The sequence below is a fragment of the Eschrichtius robustus genome, chromosome 14, assembly GCF_028021215.1.
Source record: "Eschrichtius robustus isolate mEscRob2 chromosome 14, mEscRob2.pri, whole genome shotgun sequence".
Classification (NCBI taxonomy): domain Eukaryota; kingdom Metazoa; phylum Chordata; class Mammalia; order Artiodactyla; family Eschrichtiidae; genus Eschrichtius; species Eschrichtius robustus.
This window is the reverse complement of record NC_090837.1, coordinates 52145070-52168803: the sequence shown is the minus strand read 5'-3', so window position 1 is coordinate 52168803 and position 23734 is coordinate 52145070. Positions and strand designations below refer to the sequence as shown.

At 45.4% G+C, this 23734-nt stretch overlaps 2 protein-coding genes across 6 annotated transcripts in view; one reads left to right on the top strand and one right to left on the bottom strand.

Moving 5' to 3' along the window:
* The window catches only part of TPGS2 (tubulin polyglutamylase complex subunit 2), a 72990-nt gene extending 71721 nt beyond the window's left edge, over positions 1-1269 (top strand). The window contains exon 5 of the mRNA XM_068562574.1: positions 959-1269. Coding sequence (XP_068418675.1) covers positions 959-1065 — 107 coding nt within the window. The 3' untranslated portion in view covers positions 1066-1269. The remainder of the gene's footprint in view (positions 1-958) is intronic.
* The window catches only part of FHOD3 (formin homology 2 domain containing 3), a 491850-nt gene that overhangs the window by 1805 nt on the left and 466311 nt on the right, over positions 1-23734 (bottom strand). For all 5 annotated transcript variants that reach the window (XM_068562567.1, XM_068562563.1, XM_068562564.1 and 2 more), the window contains 2 exons: positions 18300-18474; positions 11050-11211 (listed from right to left, as the gene is read on the bottom strand). In XM_068562567.1, coding sequence (XP_068418668.1) covers positions 11050-11211; positions 18300-18474 — 337 coding nt within the window. The remainder of the gene's footprint in view (positions 1-11049; positions 11212-18299; positions 18475-23734) is intronic.

The window sequence follows — 23734 nt, the reverse complement described above, 5'->3', positions numbered from 1 at the left end:
AATTACTGAGCGTAGGAAAATGCAGACTCCAGTGATGCAAATTAGGTAAAATAATCCCGCAAATCTGCAGGGACATACCTCTGTAGAGGCCCCACAGCAAGGCATTAACGGAACCCGGCGCAAGGGGTAGCTGTCAGGATGAGTTCTCCACGAGCATCAGGGTCTTAGTCTCAACTCATTAAAGGGCCTCTACAGAGAATAACCAGTGACTCCTTGTAGACTGGATGCCAAGGAGCAAACTGCCAAACTTCTGAGTGGATTTGATGGATGTTCTCTGTGAAACACACAAGGCTCAAGAAGGACCAGTGACCTCCCCGCCCTGAGGTTTACAACTGGCAGCTGGAGGCACACTCATATTTAACTGACTTAGAATTGGCTTATGTTTAGCCTGACATTATGGGTTTTCCATTGTTTAGTGTTGATCAATTTCGATGTCAAAATAAAGGCTGAATAAGGCTGCATGATGAGGCAGCTGCCCCTTCCAAGACTGGTCCTTTCATTTGAAAGGTTCCTAATTACATTTTCCTTAGTTGATAAATTGTATTTGGCCTACTCTGTATGGAAGTCATACATTGTTTTGGGTATTCTATTTTCAGAAGAGATGTGTTACAGATCTACCATCTACCGTAAATCCTCAGTCAGCTGGAGTCCCTGAGATCCTCAGGGAAGGAAGGCCCTTGATCAGAATGTGGAGAAAGTAAAGCTCATCCTTAGTGTTTTCCCACCTTCCTTGCCAGACCTAATTCCCTACGCCCCCTCTATGACAAGGGGGCCTGTGTCCTCTGAGGCCTCCCCAGAGGTGAGGGTCCCACCTTGTGTGTCTGCAGCAACACCCAAATCGATGCCTCCCCTGGGCAAAAGCCCACTTAGCCCATGGACAAAGAATCTGAAAGAGCTAGGCCTCTGGTAGAACAAACAGCGGCTAATATCTACTAATAAGTACTTTCTTCTCTCCCAGGAATCAGCACTCTGAACAGGGGCCAACACCCAGTCCATCAGTCCATCAGTCCATCAGTCAACAAATACTTCATGGAGAACCTGTTGTGCGCTCAGCACTTTAACTAAAAGAATGGACACACTTTGGGAAGATTCACAGACATTAAGCATGGGTTTATAGACGCACAAAGCTCTGTGGTGAGGGGGACCCTCAGATCATGCCACCGCACGCTTCTGTATTTTCAAGCCCAGCTCAGGGCCCTAGAGCCAACCGTCCACGGCTGCCCCTACACTGGCTAACCCTCCCGCAACCCCGGACCCCTTGGGCTCCAGACTGAGTATTTAACTCATCCAGACAAAATGTTTGGCTCCAGAGCCTTGGCTGGAGGCAGATTGCATTTAACTGAGTAATGGAATTCGTTCTACGGGGCAGCAATAAAAATACTAGTTTGTAATACCCTTTATGTTCTTTAAACACTCCTTCAAGTGTTTGTTAAAGAAAGATAATAATTTTAAAGCCAGAAAACAAGATGAACTATTTCTCATTCTTGACAAGGACTGCTGAGACCTCTTATCCAAGATACAAAATTCTGCCTGAATAAGTCCATGCTGCACTAGGAGGGCATCTTACGTTTCCTTAGCAGCAGGAGGTGGCATGGGCTAGGAACCACAGCTTTGTGCCTTCAGGTATACACACTTGGCCGAATGACCACAGAAGACTCCACGAACTGGTGGCATTGGAAGATGCCTCTAACGGTTCTGTTCACATGTTTGCTTCAGCCCTAGAACTATAGGGTTCAGTCCATGTAAATACTTGAGTAAGGACCCTGGCACCTTACGGAACAGGCAATAATCTGCTAATAGATATGGGCATCGGGCCAGCCTATCAGGGACCAGCTCAGAGAACAGAACAAAGCTTAATGGTGCTGCACCAGCCTTGCTGCCCTGAGCCTCACGGTCTACTCACAGCTTTGATGCACGAGACCCCTGCGGACCCTCCTGCCCCCTCCAGCCTGGGCTTTTCTCTGTTGTGGGGAAAAGCCAGTATAAGCGAAGGTCCCTTTGCTTGCCAGATGTGTCCCTGAAAGGCAGGTATTCATAGAAAAATCGGCCCCATTTATGGAGTCCTACTTTCTGTGGGCCTTCATGACAATTCAGATAAATTCTCCCAGAAATACACTAGCCCTGAAAAGGACCTTAAGAATTTGAACCCTTCCTTTGTTAAAGACTCTTGAAAGAAGGTGTGAAATGAAGGTAATCAGTTGAAATCAGCTTTGTACCCTGATTCGAGTCCTGCATGGAAAGGGCCTCTTACAGTGTCTGTCTCTCCATCTACCTGCTCGTCAGTTAATTCATTCATTCAACAGACGCTACGTGAGCCTCCACCTTGAGCCAAGTGTCCCACCAAGCAGGCCGGGAGCTGACAGGAACACGGAGTGAGGGGAAGGGCGCAGGGCAGCAGACCCTGTCCGCACAGGAGTTGGCTGTCACGCAGAAAGTTTCCAGAAAGCAAAAAAGGGCTGAGGACATATGAGAATGAGAGGACCAACACACAGGAGCTGGCAGGATATGGAACTTGCACAACAGAAACAAGCCTTCCATCAAATAGGGCATTCTCAACTAGCACTTCTCAAATGCTGGCGGGCAGCGGGGGAGGGGTGCAGGGGGGGAGGGGTGCAGGGGGGGAGGGGTGCAGGGGGGGAGGGCTGGCTGACATCTGATAAGATAATGTCCGGGCCCCTCTCCACTGCTCCCCCTTCCTGCCTCCCACTTGAATGCCCTGGCTGCAGCAGAGCTGCTTGCCAGCCTGTCACATGTGACAGCCTCCCCTCCCCGCAGCTGCTTAACAGAGAACAGGCCCTGGAAATGTTTATCCCTGTCTGCCTCACACTCCTTCCATAGACGGCATGGGTCACTTTGCTGGCACCAGCCGCCACTCGATGCCCCAGGCGCTTGGGACAGCTCTCATGATGTCAGCAGCGGGGTCTGACGCAGAGGTGCCTCTGCTGTCAACATGCAGCACAGGGGGGGGTCTGGGGCTCACGGAAAAACCATAAGTTCGTTTTCTCTTTCTTTCCCCCCCTCCCTTGAATTGAAAAAACTGTTTTGATCCTACAAAGTGCTCCCAGGCAATTCTTTGCTGATGTGAATCTGAGAATAATGGCAGTGGTGGCTGCCATTTCCTGAGCACTGCCATGGATCATTTGACCCCATATTTGCGGCAACCCTATGAGGTGGGGACTGTAATCGTCCCCCCAGGGAACGAGCAGCAGCGGCACAGAGAGATCGAGTCTCCGGCCCCTACGTACACAGTAAGGGGAAGAGAAGGATTTGGGCCAGGACGTTTGAATCAGAGCCCACCCTGGAAACAACTGTGCCCTGACGCGCCTGGCAGCACAAGTTCTGACAGTCTTTCATGTTGATGGCAAATGGACCGAGTTTTACTTCCATGTGACGGAAATCCACATGTGTGCTCTTTCACCTTTGGATCACTGACAGATTTTTTTTTTCTTCATTTTTTGCGCATAATGTCAAGCAATTTGGAAGTAAGTGGTGTGTGTGTGTTTTGTTTTGTTTTGTTTGTAATCCCTAAGATCCTAAAAATTGTTCTATCGAGTATACTAAGAGCGCTGTGTCTAGGATGACAGGGGCTCATATCAGAACTTGAAGCTATCTTACATGTTTGTTTCTTGGGGTTGGGAGGTAACTGGCCCCGCTGGTATTCAAATGCTGCTGTCCATTTGTGCAGCCCTTGTTCCTGGAGGGACCTGTTTGCGACTGGAGAAAAATGGCAGGTCCAGTCCTGCCTCTTTGGACTTAAATACTGGGAATCATTTTAAGGTGTATCATTCTTAGTGATTCGATGTTAGATGTTCTGTGGGATTTTCATGGGTTTGGGTTTTTTTGTTTTTTCGGTCAACGTCAACTATTTAACCATTTGGGTTATTTTTCTTACTTCCACCCTGCGTCATAAAATCCTATCCATTAAAAGAAGAGGTTTCCCAAATTGACAGCATTCTACAAAATAACTAACTGACTGGTACTTTTCAAAAGTGTCAAGGTCATGAAACGTCCTCCACAGATCAGAGGAGACTAAGGAGACATGACGATAATGCAACGTGGGACCCTGGTTGGGATCATGGAACAGAAAGAGGGCATTAGGGGGAAAATGCTGAAATCTGAGTCAAGCCTGCAGCTGAGTTAATTTTTTGATGCATTGTCCTACGGTGTGCAGGGTGTTAACATGACAGGAAGCTGGGTGAAGGATGTAAGGCAACTCTCTGTGCTGTTTTTGTAACTTTTTTGTTAAGTCTAAAATTCTTTCAAAATCAAAAGCTAAAAAAATAAAACGTGGAATAACAATGACAGGAAGCCAAGGTTCCCAGACCTGGTTGATTTAAACTCGACTTCTTAGACTCAGCCTGGGAGCAAAGAACCAAGGTCTCTGGGAGAGGCCCCGACAGTGCATTCTAACCTCCCCAGGAGATTCAGATCCCTGACTTAGAACACTGCCATCTGAGTGAGATGCGGGGAAAGGGGGCCCCTCATGAAGGCAACGGCCTTTGTGGTGATAGGGCTGAAGTCTCCGAGTTCTGCCTCACCCGGAACTAAGTTCACTCATGCTGAGATGGCTCTCAGCAATACTTATGGTATCAGGCGCTTTCTACAGCCACTGGTCTGGCCACAGTCTTGGCTGCGCAGTGCCCCTACCCCACTTCCCTCCTACATCTGTGGCTACGTTCACATCCAGTGCTCCTCAATAATCTCTTTGGTTCCTAGGTAAGCACTGAACAGAAAGCAATCAGTTGGAATGCAAAAGCAGACTGCTTCTTATGAGTCACGTTGTTGGGGAGGACGGGGAGAGGACGGAATCTGGCCTGGGCAGAAAGAAATGAAACAGTTCTCTCCATTGCTTTCTGAGCTCAGAGTTCTCAGCATTATTGCAAGTCCTGGGCGGGACAGAACTGCCTTTCGCCTTTCCAGATGAAGTCTAGCTCTTTAGTGCTTACTGGGATGTCACAACAATACTAGACACATACAATGTTAACAATCCAGGCTTCCGTGCACAGGGCCAAGCCATGGCACCAGTGTCCCGGGGGTAAAAAGAGAGGGGAAGATGGGTCTGGTCTACAAATTACAGCAGGCCAAGTGAGGTGGCCAGTGGAGGACAAGGAGCCAGGTGGGTGATGGTAGCAAAGTGATAAGGGGGCAGGTGTGGTTTCTGTGCACAGGCTCGTGGGTGACTTCCCTGGCAGCTCCTAAACGCTTGCAGGCAGCTTCATATTCCTACCATGTTTGGGACCCTTGGACAGCAGTGTGACGGGAAGGAGGGTGCTGAGAACCCGTCATAGGTGCCCCGCTTAACCCTCACAACCGTCCCGGGAGGCTGGCACGACCGCCCTCATCGGTTGTATGACTGTGCAAATTCCCAAGCACGGAACTGGATTCCATCTGAACTTGGCAGCAAAGGCAATGAACTACTGTAACCTCCTGCCAGTAAGGTGCTTGGCACTTTCCAAAGCACCCTTCCTAGAACCCTCTACTTTGCTCTTACGCAGGAAAGACAAATTCTCAGATTCCTCTTGTTTACTGATCCTCCCTCCTCTTGAACTTCCACTCTGGGGCAAAAGGGTGCCTGGCACACAGACAGACACAGTGGAGGACACACAGCCAGCCTCCTTTTTCAAAGTGCTAGCTTCCAATTTGGAAGGAGATTTGTCCGAAAATACAACAACCAGAGAGCCATTCAGGGCAGTGAGACCCTTCCAAGCTCTTCCTGCACCACCTCTCTAACCCCAAGGCTTCTACCTAAGCTTCTTTCCACATCAGAGTCCTGGCTACCAGCCTGACCCTGCTCTAGAGCAGGGGGCTGCTTCCACCCCCTTGGGCTTGGGTACGAGGCCCGTACACCCTTGTTTAGGACCTGCCTCCAGGTGATTTGGAGTCTGTTCTGATAGCACCTGCTCTGATTTGGGCCTCATTTCTCTCCCCAGTCCACAGACTCTAATTATGCCTCCCAGCACACCGCCGTCAAACCCCTTCACAGGCCCTTTCCTGTGTCCATCCAGCTCTGCCTCCAAGACCTTCCCAATGCAGAGCCAGGCCGCAAATGCCTTCCTCACTTCCCCATCTTCCTTTTCTAGTGAAAAGGGCTTGACACCCACCATTGGTTTAAAGTCAGCCCCAGTGAATCCTAGAGCCGCTGTCAGCTCCATCCCCTCTGGTCACTCTACTCCCGAAGCCTGGAGTGGGCGCTGATGGGGGTGGCGCTTCTCCCCAGAGGCACAAACCCTCACGTTGGCCCTCTAAAATGCAGTGACTCTCCACCTGGGTTTAGGGAAGAGATTTTGATTCTCTCTTGGACTTATTCTATTTATCTTCCTGTCATGTGTCCTGTACACATGGGTGGCTGCCCTTAGCTGTCTTTAGAGGAGGAATCAGTCCAGTTTTAATGAGCTCGAAGAATAATTAGGGGCTGAGCAAATAGTAAGGATGTTGAGAAGACAAAAATTTGATTGAGAAACTTTGGTCCTTTCCACTAACATCTTATTTTACTGTATTCTAAGAGCATCCGTTTTAAAGTTTCTGGCCCATTCCATTGTCCCTATAAAAGAATATAAAATCGTTAAGTAGGGAAGAACTATGTAAATAACATGCAGCGAAATTTTTCTTAATGGGATTAGTGGGAAAATTCCTGGACATTTTCAAATACCACTTTGGAAAATTAGAGACAACTAAACTAAGCTGAGTGCTGATCAGTTCCAGGGCTCAATCTAATATTTTGTGAGGCATATCTCCCATTTTCCCTAAAACAGATCCAATATTTTTTTTCAGATTCATTCATTCTCCTTCTCCACGGAATCCTACTTAACAGATAGCATGGCAACACCCCTCAATATTCTGTAAAATAAGATTTTAGTTATATCGAATCAACGTGAATATGTCACATGGCCTTCAAGAGGAATGTTGAAGCCTCATAAGAGATGGGGTGAGAGTGAGAGCATGAAGTCAAGTCACGAGTTCAGTGTTCCTTTCCTAGCAGCCCCTAGAATCAGACTTCTGGCCCTTCCCATTGAGAAACTTTTCTTGTAAGGGTGACCAACCTTATGTTCCTAAGACACTGTTAGATGATTTGTAGGTCACATCGAAGTGATTGCATTTTTAAAGAAATATAGCCCTGAGCCCAAAACTCCACGGTCACGTCACAGGTGGGGCCCAGACTCCCCTTGAAGAGAAACTCAACAGGAGAGGGGGCATTCAGCCTCTCTCAGCAGGAAAGAGGAAAAGGCCAACTATGAGTCCCTAATCCCCACTCTGCTCTGTGATAGTCCAGGGTAATGGCTACATGCAGACAGCCAGCTGGGCAGAGACCCTCTTCCAAACTTGGGTCCCACAGAAAATAACACAAGGGGCCCTTTTCGTCCCCAGGCCCCAGGCCCATCCTGCAGAATCACAGTGGGAAGGAGATCTCAGATGCCCGTCAGCTTCAGGGTTTTCTAGGGAAGACCAACATCCGGGAGGCCTAAGAGAACAAGTAGCCCCGGGACAAAGGACTTGCCCCAGTATGATGAAAAGAGAAACCAAAATAAGAAGAAAACCAAGACCTTGGAGAATGCTCTCCTCGGCCATCTCCGCCAGCCGATTCGAAAGCCGTGGCTAGAATCTGGGGAAGCATATGAGGTGCATTGTGTTGACATTTCACAGGCTAGAAATCAACTGGACAATTCGAAACATTTTACTTAATGAGACCCCCGATGGCACCAGCTGGGAAAACAACAGAAGGGGCAGAGCCTGGGAACCTGTGAATCCATTATGGTGCCCTTGGTGAGTCCCAACTGGCTGCATATTTCAGGCTTTAAGCAGGACATTTGGCGGATGTAGGCCTAGCCACCAGCATCAAACATGAAAGCAGATGTTTAAGTATCTCAGAGGATTCTTGAGGGGCTTGCAGGTCATAAATTTCTAGGTTATGAGCTGGATTCTGTTTGGTTTCCTACAATAGCTGGACTATTCTTGTCTTTAGCCAAATGAGGTATAGCCCAAATATGCTGGTTATTCATTTATCCACTTGCCACATGGCCACCATTAAACAATCAAACCAAACGCAGCATTGTTTCAGGGTGAGGCCCCAGCCTGACACTTCACATCGATTTTGCAAATTGGTTTTTTCTCATTCCTTTAACTTCTTATGAAAAGCTAGAGTTTACATCCCTTTATAACAGAAATCAAAGTAACTTCCCCCATCTTAAATTTCTGTGGATGGTGCCATTACTAATTAATTAAACCTGCTACAGATAAACATTTACATACATTCAGTGCTGTATTTGTTGTAGTAACTGCATCACAGGACAAAATGTGTTGGGCTAAATAAAAAGAATATAGGGCTGTTTTGCATAAGATTGGAATGGAAACGACACCACAGGAAATTATTTTATGTCAACCACAAAAGCAGGCAAAATATCTCTCTGGCCAGATTGAAGAGGAAAACTAATTATGACTGTGTTATTGTTCCCAGTGACATTATGTGTCTCTCTAAGAATCTGGTTCTCTGTAGACCAGAGGGCAGGGCCAACTCTCTTTGCCAACACAGACATGTAACCTATAGGAGGAGTACATACCCTGGGCCAGGCCCCTCTCAGGCAATCTCCTTTTCTGAGGTCCCTGACCCAACCCTGCCCACCTTCTGGAGGGCACTCCCTGACCTGGCATCCTTTCTCAACTCCTCTCCCATGGTCTGATTCCCCACATGCTTTTCCCAGCTCCTCCCAGTGGAGACTCTTGCACTAAGGTTGCCCACTGCAGGAAGCCCAGGAGTTAACTGGTGCAAAATTTCTGCCATTTGGTTACTGGTTTATTGAAGTAAATAAGAGGAGGGCAATAAAGGGCAAGTACTGAAGATAATCTACTTAAGACACCTCACAAAGCCTCTCATAAGTTTCATTTAAAAAACTATTTAAGAAAGCGATTTCTGTTCATGAAAAAGAGCAAGAGAAAAACAGGCAAATGGTATGGACAAGCCATACACAAAAGAAGAGATGCAAATCACAAGAGGCTAGACCTTCCTAGTACACTAGCAGGGAAAAGTAAGTTAAAACCATAAGGAATACTATTTCACATGCTTCAGATAGGCAAAAAGGCAAGTGCTGGCCTGGCCTGGAGCATGCAGTGTGGAGAGAGTGTGAGTCAGCCTCACCCCTTTGGAGATAATTTGCCCCCCAGGATGTGCACACCTGGGCACCCTGCAATTCCAGTCCTGGCCTCATACCCCATTGACCCCCTCCACGTTATCGTGCATGGGGTCCCCTGGGGATCTTGTTAAATGCAGATTCTGAATCAGTTGCCCTGGAGAGGTCCCCATGAATATGCATTTCTAACCAGCCTCCAAGAGGTGCCCATACTGTCTGAGGAACAACTTTAAATAGCAAGTCCCTAGCCAAGTTCTTACATGGGCGCACCAAGAGAATGGCAAAGAATTCACAGCAGCACCAGGAAATAGTGAAATGTTGGAAAAAATAAATGTAAAGGTCTTAGATATTGATGTTGGAGCCCACAAACATATTCCTGAAGATGTAAAAAGCCAGTGCCCCTGAATGATAGTTTTCCATTTAAAAAACAGGGAATGTGGCAGGGGGTGCACAGAGTGGAGCAAGAGTCCTTCTCCTAAGGCCACTAATCACCCGAGGGGCCTGGGCAGGGCCCAACCGCAGAGGTTCTCAGGTGGTCAGCTTGGGTACAGCCCAGACACCTGGAATTTTTAAAGCTCTGCAGAAAGTTCTAATGTGCAGCCATGGTTGAGAGCCACAGTTCAAGAAGTTACTCAAAGTGTGTACCAGCAGGATGGATCTCACCTAGGAGTGTGGTGAAAACAGACTCTCAGGCACCCATCTCACTGAATGAGAATCACATCCCCCAGCCCCCAAGTTCCGTGGTTTGAGAAGCTCTGCTTCTCCCTGGTGGAGGTGTCAAGTGATACTTTCTTTTCTGGGGAAAAATTCCTGTCAGAATCTAAAGCCAATGATATAAAAGGAGCAGTGTCCAGGAGTCTGCAGCAATTTGGTTTAGTGTTCTTTACCCTGGAAACAAGCATGTCAACGGGTCAAACAGAACCAAGGGGTCCGAAGTATGCAGCCCAAAACTCAGTCACCTCCTGTATGAATCTCAAAGGTGGCACCGCGTGGGGGGCTCTGAGTTTGAGTTCTTACTGAACTCCTGCCTCCTCACAGTCACTCTCCCTCCTTTCACTTTTGGGAGCCAGGAAATGAGGAGGCAGCCAGACTTCCTTTTTACAAAACATCATAAGTCCCTGTCCTAGGGATTGACCTTGAGTAACCAGCACCAGGCCAAAGTTTGGGGGCTGAGCTCTCTTCTGAAACACACTAGGGCCATGGCCATGGAGGCAGATATCAAAGGTTCAGAGAACCCTGCTTCTCTACAGTGAGCCATCCCTGTGAGAGTCAGCATGGTGCCCACAGAGGCAACTCCACACCTGTCATTCGGCAGGTAGGGGCAGGTAACAGGCTGAGACTACAGGGGCAAATAAATCACTTTGATTTAGTTGAATCCTCTGTTTGGTAGGAAAAAAAAACAACTGGTCAACCTAGGCTAACATGAACTATTTTAAGCATCCTAAGGACCAAAAATCACTTGCCACCCCTGGTTTCACCTTCAGCATGTTCATGGGCAGCAGTGAACCCCTGGGGGAATAGTCTCCAGCCCAGAAAGTAGCCCCTGATGCTGGGTGAGGGGCAATAATATGGCCTCAGCAAAGCATCCAGGGCAGTACTTGGCAACGGGCCCCACTGTGCCCACCCCTGCACACCAGAGTCATCTAAGAGCCTTTCACACCTTCCTGGGGACAAAGTGTGAATTGGGGGAGGCCTGACCAGAAATAGCAAATACACTGGACAGGTGACTGCAGCACCCCTCCTCCCCAGTGGCCAATGCTGACTGTCCAGCACGAAATCTTTTGTCGATGGGCACAGGTGGGCCCTCCGGGCACCACTGACAATTCACCAGAGCCCACCTCTGAGTCCCTGCCCTTCCTGGGTCATACAGAACCGGGGGGCTGGTCCCTGCAGGCAGAGTCCCACATCCTAACTCCAAGGCACTTACGAGACTTCCGGTTGGCCCGGGAGCGCTTCCTCTCCCGCGGCACCACTCGCTGACTGGGCACTTGGGTGGCTGACTTGACGATGCGGTCCATGATCTCATCAGCAGCATCATCCGTGACATTAGGCGAGTCATCCATTCCCATAGTCCACGAACTGGCGGGTCCTGAAGAATTAAACAACCAGACAGCACGAGGTACTCAGAGAGGAGGAAAACACAGCACTGCTCCTGCAGCAGCAAAGCTCATCAGCAACAGAGCACAGCAGAGGCCAGAGCCAGGGTTGAGCCTCCTGATGGATCTAAGGGTGTTCCCCCGTCCCCACTGCAGGGGCACCACAGTGACCTGTGACCATCACCCTCCAGACTCTGACCTCCCATGAATCCATACCTGGGGCCCTTATGTCATACTACCCTGTCACGCAGCTGTGTTGTCATCTCTCACTGTCCTGGATGTGCCTCCACCTGCCAGGTCCTGTGGTCGTGGAAGGGCAGACTTCCCACGCCGTGTGCCACTATGTACATCACAGATACCCAGTAGAGTGCTTCCAGAAATGTCCAGAGCCATTTGTTAAGTCAGCTCCCCATCTGTGGTTGTATGTGCCTAGCGAATGTCAATTAGCCCTAACTTCTCATTCAGTTAAATAAAAATCAATGGATTTTGTAACATATAGCTTATCTTTGGATTAACTAGCCTTTAAAAATCGTAACAGGATTGCCCTCTTCTACCAGGAAAAGGGAGTTAACACAACATTTTCTTTGGTACATTCATCTGCTCCCTGACCAGAAAAAAATATGTTTATAAATAGCTGTACGTTAAGACAGTCCAAGTCTGGTATAAAAGCATCTGTTCCTAGACCAGCAAGAAGAAAATACCACAAAAACATGGGTTCCCAAGTCATATTAAACACTCAGAAATGAATGCTATTTTAATTCATCAAAAACTGTGCCTTTGTGACTGATCAACTTCCCTGTGCAATCTCTTCTCTAAGATGGGAAATATGCTTCTGTAAGAAAAAAGATGTACAGTGTGCTCAAAATTGTGAATTTCCTCTACCTTCTCTTTGTAATAGACATAAACACTTTAAAAGCCTGCAGGTGAGTGTTCTCAGACTTTTATGTTTATGGAACACAGGTACCCTGAACTTGACCAAGGTCCAGCTAAAGCTGAAGAACAGTCAGCTTTTCTCAAACCACAGGTGAAAAAAATGTTAGTAAATATATATCTTAAATTCTGAATTCTATATTTCTATACTAATTTTTCAAAACTTTCAGTGTTCGGCTATTGATAGAAATAGTTGGGAATAGTTGATTACGGTTCAGTAGACTGCACATTTTATAGACATGTGTTTGTGGTTGAAAGTTCACTGCAAATATGTAATATGCTATAATTTAGTCATAATTTCTGCTAGTAAAGTTCACATGACTGAATTAAATAAACACTTTGCAAAAGGAGTACCAGGATTCCAGTGCTGGACCACTGGCACTATTTGAGACCTGTGGCCATAGGACAACAATGTTTTCTGATGACAACGTTTTTGTTGTGGTCATTTATAAAAATCGTTTTGCTTTAGGAGTGGGAGCATACCTACAACACTGGGATATACAAAGTCAGGACATTTTACTTTTTCTGCTTATGCCCAAGAGAATTTGATCTACTTGCTTCCATCAGAAGACTAACTTTTTCAGCATCATAAAACCCTTTAAAAATATGTTCTTCTCAGAAACAAATATTTGAAATTGCTGAATTTTTCTGCATCCTCAGGCTGGTCCAGGTGTTCAAGTTGGAGGCAAGAGGCCTCATAGTGGCACAGCTCTCAGACTGGGGCTCTGCAGAGCCTCTGAACCACGGCCCTATTCATAGCAGAGCCATCAATACAGCAATTGCTTTTTGCCCAGCAATTTCCTGTTTTCCCTTTTACCTATTGATTTATAATTCTGTGCCTCATTTTGAAATGCCAAGCTACCCTTCCCAAAACACACAAAGCTCAATCGTCTTTGCTCATAATATAATATAATTTGCTCCTGATGAGCCAGAAATGAAGGCATCATCTGATCTTTCCATGAGAATTACCTATACTTTCATCTTATACATTCCTGGGAATCTGCTTTCACTGCGATGTGTCAGGAGATGCTTACAAGGAACATCTTGCCATCTGTCCAGGATTGTCAGACTCAGTTTTGTGACGCCATCATTTTCTCATGACTTCATTCTTGGTTCTGCTTTCTTATCCCCTCTCCCCTTGGTTACTGTCCTCACTGCCTGATTACCACTTATGCCCATTCTTCTTGGTCGTGTATATGTTTCTTTTTCTGGAACCTCTGCACTCACATATAGCCACAGGAGAACACTGCCCATACCTTACAGACTCCAAGGGGCCATTTGGCTCCCCACAGTCTCCCAAGTGTTAGCCAGGCATTTATATATACTGAGATGTCTATATAATTATTATATATAATATATATAAATATATATAGATAGAGATATGGTGGAGGGGATAAAGCATTATAGACCATGATAGGAGTATACCACTTTATTTGAACTTCATTTTTGAAAATATGTGAACTGTAGTTTGAAAGAAAACACGGTTAACTAATTTTTTCCCTTAAAAATCTAACTTAAAGAAATAGTCTAAAAGGAAAATAATTATATCCAAATAGATATTATATTAATGTAATAAACGCTTACCTTTGTTTCTGAAAGAATTTCCCTGAGTATAGACTTCTAGGTTAGAAAGTTCTCTTTTTGGCAATTTAAAGATGCCATTCCACTTTCTTCTGACTTCCATAGCTTCTGTCAACAGTGAGTCATCATTCTTACTGTTGCTCCTTAGAAAGTACATTCTTTTCTCTCTGGCTGTTTTAAAGATTTTATTTATATCTTTGGTTTTTGGCAGTTTGCCCATGGTATGCCTAGATGTGGTTTTCTTTGCATTTACCCTCCTTGGATTTGTTACGGGTTTTAAACATGTGGGTTGATATCTATCATGAGCCTTTGGGAAATTCTCAGCCATTGTTTCTTTAATTTTTCTTCTTACCCATCTTTTCTTCCTGGTACTCCAGTTACAGACACATTAGACCATTTGACTGTGTCCCACATATCTCTTACATTTTGTTCCATTCTTTCTATTTTTTCTCACCATGCTTCAGTTTGTACATTTTCTATTAACCCGTGTTGTTTGAATTCACTAATCTCTTTTGCTGGGACCAGTCTGCTGTTAAACCCATGATAACAGTTAATCGTTTCAGATCTTTCTTTTTTTCAGTTCTACAATTTCCATTTGATTCTTTTTTATAAATTTCAAACTTTTTATCAATTTGTCTCTATTTTCCTTTATTTTCGTTAACACTTATAAATGGTTAAATTTGACTGCAAATTTCAACATCTGGATCACCTGTGGATCTGCTGCTCTACTTTTCTTCTTGTCAGCCACGTTTTCATGTTCTCTTGGCTCATAATTTTGACTACGCACTGGACTTTGTGTAGAAAAGAATGCAGAGACTGAAGTCGGTGTCATTTTTCCCCAGTCTTTACCCTTTCCTGTTAAGCAGACACAGTGAAGGACTGAGCAGGGTTGGGGCCAGATAGCAGTTTTTATTGAGTATCAGTCCACCTCTGTCTTTAAATATTCTGTCTTTAACTATCTGTATGCCTTTGTTTTTTTTTTTTTTTTAATATTTATTTATTTATTTGGTTGCACCGGGTCTTATTTATTTATTTTTATATTTATTTTTGGCTGTGTTGGGTCTTCGTTTCTGTGCGAGGGCTTTCTCCAGTTGCGGCAAGCGGGGGCCACTCTTCATCACGGTGCGCGGGCCTCTCACTATCATGGCCTCTCTCGTTGTGGAGCACAGGCTCCAGACGCACAGGCTCAGTAGCTGTGGCTCACGGGCCCAGGTGCTCCGCTCCGCGGCATGTGGGATCTTCCCAGACCAGGGCTCGAACCCGTCTCCCCTGCATTAGCAGGCAGATTCTCAACCACTGCGCCACCAGGGAAGCCCTGTATGCCTTTGTTGAAGGCACTTATTCTAGCTTGTCTCTGTTTCCTCAGAACTTCAAGACTGTAGGAGATTTCCTGCAGCCTTTCTGGCCCAGCCTCCCCCTCCCCACGCTGCCCCAGGACTTAGCAAATGTCTCATGGAGAAAACTGTCTGCATTTGAAGCTCCTCTAGCTCCAAACTCTTACGCCAGCTCACATGACCACTAGAAGTCCTGCTGGCTTCTCTTTACTATTAATGTCACTCTGCGCATGTCAAGTCCAATTCTCAGCCTGTGCCCAGACTTGGCAAATGCTCTTAGAGAAGTGCTCTCAGCTCACCTAGAATTCTAGTTTGTCTGGTCCTCTTCCCTTTCACAGTTCCCTGATGGATTTTGAGAGAAAGCTTTTGTTATTTTATTAAAGTTTCTGGTTATGGCAGCAGGAGTGGTGGCTTGTTCCTTCCTACGACATGCCACCTGGAAGCAGAAGTCTCTGCGTGTGCAGAGAAACTGAACAGCTTTCCTTTCTAATCCTTTGCATCAATTAGTGAAAAGGAACGCATATTGTACAAACCTAGCAATATCTTTTTCTCTTTGTCCTTTCCAGTCAGGAAGGGTTTTCTATTTTCTCTTTTAAAATTAGCACAGTGTGTTACGTTCCATTAGAGATACTGGACTCCATCTCCCAAGGTGGCTTTCACTGCACTACCCTTGCATCCACCAAGGTGCAGTGGCTCAAGACTCCTGATGGCTGGGGTCACTGTGGCGCAGGTGCTAATGCTGCCCTTGATCTCCTGGTGTCCACGGTTAGCCTAGCAGACAAAGCCTGCAAGAGCTGCTGGGGCACAGACAGACTCATGCATGGGATGTCCTAGGCCTTTTGGGAGACCAGTGATTCCCATCCCCACACCCCCCAACACTGCAAAGCTGCTTTATTTTATTTTTATCTTTGTTTTACACTTTGTCTAGACTGACAGTCACTACTGCTCAGCATTTAATGCTATAATTTTCTTCACCTTCTGACCTTCCTCACTTTCTTCTTTCCTCTTATATTCTGTCTTATTTACACACTCTTTCTCTCCTGTCACTTCTTGGTTTTTCTGAGAAATGGAGGCTTTTTATAGACAGCACTGGCCAAGAAGAGGGCACCTTTCTTTCCACATAGAAAACCAGACAATCAGAATGTCCCACACAACATGCTCAGGACTGTGGTTTGTCACAGCTGCGTCTGTCTGCTGTTGGTCACCAAAAGGCTGCCTTTGCGTTGCCAAATCGTAATTTATTTTCTTTCCCTAATTCCACATCCAAAACTACCTAAAAGTCAGAGGGTTTGGAAAGACCAAATCCCAGAGAACCTAATCTGTGATTCTTTGATGTAATAATAATACCTGCATGTATTTGGGGTATAGTTTGGGAATCAAGACTGTCGTAGGAGGGATGACTTTTCTACTTATCATCTGTGTCTCAGTCAGGATAACACTGGGGAAGGGTGGGTGGAGGCGGCCCTTCTTCCGGCATAGTCTAAGCTGTATATCACAAAGTAAAAGCCCTGTTAAAGGTCCAACGTGAAGAAGAGGAGAAGGAACTAGATTCAGTGACACTGTACTCACGTGAAATAAGAAAAACATTTGGTCATTTATAAAATAGCCTGAAGTGCAGCTTCACTTGGGAATCCTGCGTAAACCTTACGGGTCTAGAACTCAGCCTGGAAGCCCCTTCAACCCTCCTCCTCTAGAGCAGCTTGTGGCCCTTGGTTCACAAGAAGCTACAAGAAACCATATGCACCACGTGACCCCCTTCCTGCCAAAGAAAACCTGGAACTGCCTTTGTTTTTTCTTTTATGTTAAAGTTGTTATTCCTATCATCTTTTTAAAATACTTAACATAGTTGACAACAGCAAAATTAAAATTAAAAAAAAAAAAAAAAAAGGGCAGTCAGCAAAGCTAGATAGAAGTCACTGATGGGTCTTCTCAGGAGTTTCTCCAGATCACAGCCCTCTAGATCCTGGCTGCCTTTCTAACATCTTGTGAGCCTGGATGTTCGCTGGAGGCTAGCAAGGGCCTGATGGGCGCTGCACACACTCATTCGTTACTGAGGTTCTGTGACGTGTAAGGTAACCCACGATCCAGTTCACCCAGACTGCACAGTTTTACTTATTTTCCCACTGTAATTACTACTTGAACCCCTTTTACACACTAAAGCATTCCAATTTGGGCAATAAATACATGGTTTCTTCTAGCTTGTGTGCTAAGCAGACACCAAGAGGAGAAAGCTGGTCCTCCAGGAGTTCATCCTCTTCAGTTATAAAGTTTGTAAGTTCCTGAGACCTAAACTGGGGTCTCAGGAGTACGTGGCAAGGCAGAGAACGCGGAGGAGGCGGATTCTGGAGGTGAAGAGGGGACAGGCCGAGGAGAGGGGACGGGATGAGCAACGGCAGGGGCTCAGGCGGACACAGGGTGTGCAGAGTAGGGCACTGCCCACAATGTGGGGCTGAGTGAAAGCCAAGTGTGGGAGCCAGGAGGGGACCAGACCCCAGGGAACCTCAAACAACAGCATGAATCGCGTGGGCTGGATCCTGCAGGCAGCGAGGAAACTTAGGAAGGTTCGTGTGGAATCAGACTAGACCAGGGAAATACGGGTAAACATTCTCAGATGCAAAGTGTACCTCAATTCTTAATTAAAACAAAAAATCCCTTCCAGGTTATGAAACAGACCTGGAAACTCTTATCTGTCTTTACCATCTTGAAGTTTTAGTTTCCTCTCTGCCTCCAAGGATTTCAAAGGCAAAAAGGGATAGCGTTTTAATCCAAGGGTCATCAAGCTTTTTCTGTACCTCGCCTGAGAGTAAAAACATTAGGCTCTATGGTCTCTGTAGTCTCCGTTGCAACCCCTCAACTCTGCTACCGCAGTGCAAAAGCACCTAGACGACACACCCACAGAAGGAAGGGTGGCTGTGTTCCAATAAGACCTTATTTACAGGAATAAATGGCTGGCTCAAGTTGGCCTGGGGGCTTTAACCCATGAGGATTCGTTCACAATACTAATTCCTCTTGTGCGAATTAAGTTGTGCTTTTGGGAAGGGTTGCTTGTTTTTGAGATGAAGCTACTGAAGGTCGGTCACAAAGGTGTGAGTGAAGGAAAGTGTGATGACGTCAGACTTGCACGTAGAGCCCTGGGGAGTGGACGGCCCGGAGCGGCCACTTCCCGGGCACACTAATCTGTACCCTGTGGCGGGGACCCGACACCACAGGGTGGCCACCCTGGAAGAGGGCGTTACCTCGGCTTGCTCGGCTGCGTGTGCGGACGCCCAGCACAGGGGTGGCGTCCTCCAAGGCAGGGGACGAGGTCTTCAGCACGGCCTTCATGTTCTCGTGCTCGGCAGCGTCCTCCGCATAGCTCAGGCCTTGTGGCTGGCTCGGGGGCGCCGGGGAACCGCTGGAGAACTTGCCAGACTGCAAGAGCAAGGGGGGTTAGGGCGTGAGGTGACTAAAGCCAACTCAAGCTTAGAAAACCTTTAGGTGAGGAAAGCCTTCTCTTCTCTGTCTTTTGTTTACACGCATTCTGCAGACAAGTTAGCAACGGGGCAGTCAATGAGGGGTCAATGAGCTAATGACAAAGCATCTGCATGTCCAGGAAGTTCTCTTATCCAAAAGAGAAGCCTTGGCCCCAGAAGGACCACACCCATCCCTCCAGGTAGTGGGTCTCCCAGCTCTCGGCAGATTCCCGCAGTGGGAGCCAGCAAGGGGCAACAGACCTCAACTCTGGGAAAAATTCAGAAACCAAATCTGTTTCTAACACCACAGCCTTGATAGGAGCATTGAAATATGCTTGTTAATCAAATATAGTGAGATTTATTTTTTAAAACGTAGTGTCAGAAAGCAGTTAGAAGTTTCTCATATATCACTTAAGACGGTAGAAGTTTAAAAGTGGGATTCAGTTACAGAATCATACAATGTTAGGAGTTGGGAAGCATTTTTCCAGAACTAGTCCCACCTCACTTTAAAGAGAAGGAAACTGAGGCCGTCCAAGATTACGTGACTTGCCAAAGGCCCCAAAAGGCTTTGATTCAGGGCCCAGATCAGAACATGGCACAGAAATTCATGCTGAAACTGAGTTTGGCAACACTCACTACTTCTCCTTGTGTCAAAAATTTATAGTTGTTTTCACAAGCATTACACTCACATGATGATGTTCTCTAATTCTAGCTGAACAAAGACAGCATATATGTTTTACAAGAGGTATGCTAGAATATCGGGCCATACGCACCCAATGCCAAACATCTGGATGAAAAATAAAAAGTCAGTTAGAATAACAAAGAGTAGCTCCATAGACTTCTGGCTTCCTCTTTTTATCCAGTGTCTCAGCCCTGGTGCTAGAGCCCGGGACACATCCGTGACTTGTACCATCTGCACAGCTCCTTCCTCATCCTTCAGGGCTGAGCAGCCCGGCCTTGGTCTCTGGTTCTGGCATCTGCACCAGGGTCAGGGGGAGGAGCTACTGCCCACCCCACCCCTCTGTCCATTTGTCCAGCAGTAGGAAGAGATCTGCTGACCCTGCCACTTTTGACAGGGCCTGGAACTCAGGGACAGCTTAGAAAATGCAGTTACCCTCCAGTCAGTCCCTGGCACACACATCATGATGAGAACCCGTGTCAGGGGGTTAGTGATCACATGGAAACCCAGCAGAAAACAGTCATGCAAGGTTTAAAGCACTGAACAGGGCTGACACTTCATGCTGCTTATGTCAGGTTAGATTCTACAGCACGCTTGAGAAGGTCACACGTGGCATTCTTTGTGTTTATAAACATCCTACCTCAACTTCATCCTCTTCATCAGTCTACTCGAGAGGAAAGGACAGGACAGGACAGGATGGGAAAGACAGAGGGGATTCTTAGAAGGCACAGAAGTCAGCAAAGATGAGATCATCTGACTGTCACATCAAATTCCAAATAAAGAATTCAGCCAACACAACCAGGGTACACCCTGTTGATCTGGGAGCTGCTGAGCCCTGCCTGCGAAGCCCTCCTGTCTGGACATTCTCTCCGAGAGCCCCAAGACCGGTCCTGACCGAAGTCGGGAGGGACTTGGAGCTCCAGGCCCGTCTCCTGAGGCTGCCTAGGAGGATGATAACCGGCTTACCTGGTCCCCTGACCATTACAGACCTCACTCTGTGCCCTGCCACTCGGCTGGCCATGCCCCGCGGAACCACCACCTGCCAGCAATCAGGCCCTCAGCAAGTTTACCAGCTTCCCTCTGCCTGTTTCCATCCATCAGCTGTCGTCCCCACCTCTCAGCCCGAGTGCTGCACCTCTCCCTGCCCAGGCTGCTGGGTCTGGGTCCCCGTGAATCCTTCTACAGACAGGCCAGACAGGACAAGTAGGACAACTGCCGGGCAGAACAGGTCCTATTACTCTTTCCTCAGAAACATGAAATTCAGTTCTTTTTAAAATCTTACCTGTCCTTCATGGAGGCTGTCTGAACTGACACGCCATTCTTTTAATTATCACCAGACAAACTGCTTTAAGTAACTAAATACAATATCCCTTTTCCAAAAATAAATTGAGGGTGAAAGTCATGTCAATTTCTTAATTTTAAATCAAACACACCCTCAATTTAACTTGTGTTTCCACTGAGGTTACAAGCCAGGCCAGCAAATCAGGCACAGGTTTTTGAGAACTGACTAAACTTTTGGGAGCCGAAATGACGAAATGCTTCCAGTTCTGCACTGCCTCTAGGCAAATGGCCTTCTGACAAGAGATGATTTTTTTTCTTAACCTTAGAGCTTCTTTTTTTTTTTTTTTGTATTTTTGAATTTTATTTATTTATTTATACAGCAGGTTCTTATTAGTTATCCGTTTTATACATATTAGTGTATACATGTCGATCCCAATCTCCCAATTCATCCCACCACCACCACCACCCCCGCCACTTTCCCCCCTTGGAGTCCATACGTTTATTCTCTACATCTGTGTCTCTATTTCGGCCCTGCAAACCAGTTCATCTGTACCATTTTTCAAGGTTCCACATATATGCGATAATATACGATATTTGTTTTTCTCTTTCTGACTTACTTCACTCTGTATGACAGTCTCTATATCCATCCACATCTCTACAAATGACCCAATTTCGTTCCTTTTTATGGCTGAGTAATATTCCATTGTATATATGTACCACATCTTTTTTTTATTTCTTATTTTTTATATTATTATTTTTATTGGAGTATAATTGCTTTACAATGGTGTGTTAGTTTCTGCTTTATAACAAAGTGAATCAGCTATACATATACATATATCCCCATATCTCTTCCCTCTTGCATCTCCCTCCCTCCCACCCTCGCTATCCCACCCCTCTAGGTGGTCACAAAGCACCGAGCTGATCTCCCTGTGCTATGTGGCTGATACCCACTAGCTACCGGTTTTACATTTCGTAGTGTATATATGTCCATGCCACTCTCTCACTTTGTCCCAGCTTACCCTTCCCCCTCCCCGTGTCCTCAAGTCCATTCTCCAGTAGGGCTGCATCTTGATTCCCATCCTGCCTCTAGGTTCTTCAGGACAAATTTTTTTTTTTTTTTTTAGATTCCATATATATGTGTTAGCATATGGTATTTGTTTTTCTCTTTCTGACTTACTTCACACTGTATGACAGACTCTAGGTCCATCCACCTCACTACAAACACCTCAATATCATTTCTTTTTATGGCTGAGTAATATTCCATTGTATATATGTGCCACATCTTCTTTATCCATTCATCTGTTGATGGACACTTAGGTTGCTTCCATGTCCTAGCTATTGTAAATAGAGCTGCAACGAACATTGTGGTACATGACTCTTTTTGAATTATGGTATTCTCAGGGTATATGCCCAGTAGTGGGATTGCTGGGTCGTATGGTAGTTCCATTTTTAGTTTTTTAAGGAACCTCCATACTGTTCTCCATAGTGGCTGTATCTATTTACATTCCCACCAACAGTGCAAGAGGGTTCCCTTTTCTCCACACCCTCTCCAGCATTTGTTGTTTGTACATTTTCTGAGATGCCCATTCTAACTGGTGTGAGGTGATACCTCATTGTAGTTTTCATTTGCATTTCTCTAATAGTGATGTTGAGCAGGTTTTCATGTGCTTCTTGGCCATCTGTATCTCTTTGGAGAAATGTCTATTTAGGTCCTCTGCCCATTTTTTGATTGGGTTGGTTTTTTAATATTGAGCTGCATGAGCTGTTTATATGTTTTGGAGATTAATTCTTTGTCCATTGATTCATTTGCAAATATTTTCTCCCATTCTGAGGGTTGTCTTTTTGTCTTCGTTGTAGTTTCCTTTGCTTTGCAAAAGCTTTTACGTTTCATTAGGTCCCATTTGTTTATTTTTGTTTTTATTTTCATTACTCGAGGAGGTGGATGAAAAAACATCTTGCTGTGATTTATGTCAAAGAGTGTTCTGCCTATGTTTTCCTCTAAGAGTTTTATAGTGTCTGGTCTTACATTTAGGTCTCTAATCCATTTTGAGTTTACTTTTGTGTATGGTGTTAGGAAGTGTTCTAATTTCATTCTTTTACATGTAGCTGTCCAGTTTTCCCAGCACCACTTATTGAAGAGACTGTCTTTTCTCCATTGTATATCCTTGCCTTCTTTGTCATAGATTAGTTGACCATAGGTGCGTGGGTTTATCTCTGGGCTTTCTATCCTGTTCCATTGATCTATATTTCTGTTTTTGTGCCAGTACCATATTGTCTTGATTACTGTAGCTTTGTAGTATAGTCTGAAGTCAGGGAGTCTGATTCCTCCAGCTCTGGTTTTTTCCCTCAAGACTGCTTTGGCTCTTCAGGATCTTTTGTGTCTCCATACAAATTGTGAAATTTTTTGTTCTAGTTCTGTGAAAAATGCCAGTGGTAGTTTGATAGGGATTGCATTGAATCTGTAGATTGCTTTGGGTAGTATAGTCATTTTCACAATATTGATTCTTCTAATCCAAGAACATGGCATATCTCTCCATTTGTTGGTATCATCTTTAATTTCTTTCATCAGTGTCTTATAGTTTTCTGCATACAGGTCTTTTGTCTCCCTGGGTAGGTTTATTCCAAGGTATTTTATTCTCTTTGTTGCAATGGTAAGTAGGACTGTTTCCTTAATTTATCTTTCAGATTTTTCATCATTAGTGTATAGGAATGGAAGAGATTTCTGTGCATTAATTTTGTATCCTGCAACTTCACCAAATTCATTGATTAGCTCTAGTAGTTTTCTGGTAGCATCTTTAGGATTCTCTATGTATAGTATCATGTCATCAGCAAACAGTGACAGTTTTACTTCTTCTTTTCCAATTTGTATTCCATTTATTTCTTTTTCTTCTGTGATTGCCATGGCTAGGACTTCCAAAACTATGTTAAATAATAGTGGTGAGAGTGGATATCCTTGTCTTGTTCCTGATCTTAGAGGAAATGCTTTCAGTTTTTCACCATTGAGAATGATCTTTGCTGTGGGTTTGTCATATGTGGCCTTTATTATGTTGAAGTAGTTTCCCTCTATGCCCACTTTCTGGAGAGTTTTTATCATAAATGGGTGTTGAAGTTTGTCAAAAGCTTTTTCTGCATCTATTGAGATGATTAGATGGTTTTTATTCTTCAGTTTGTTAATATGGTGTATCACATTGATTGATTTGCGTATATTGAAGAATTCTTGCATACCCAGGATAAATCCTACTTGATCATGGTGTATGAT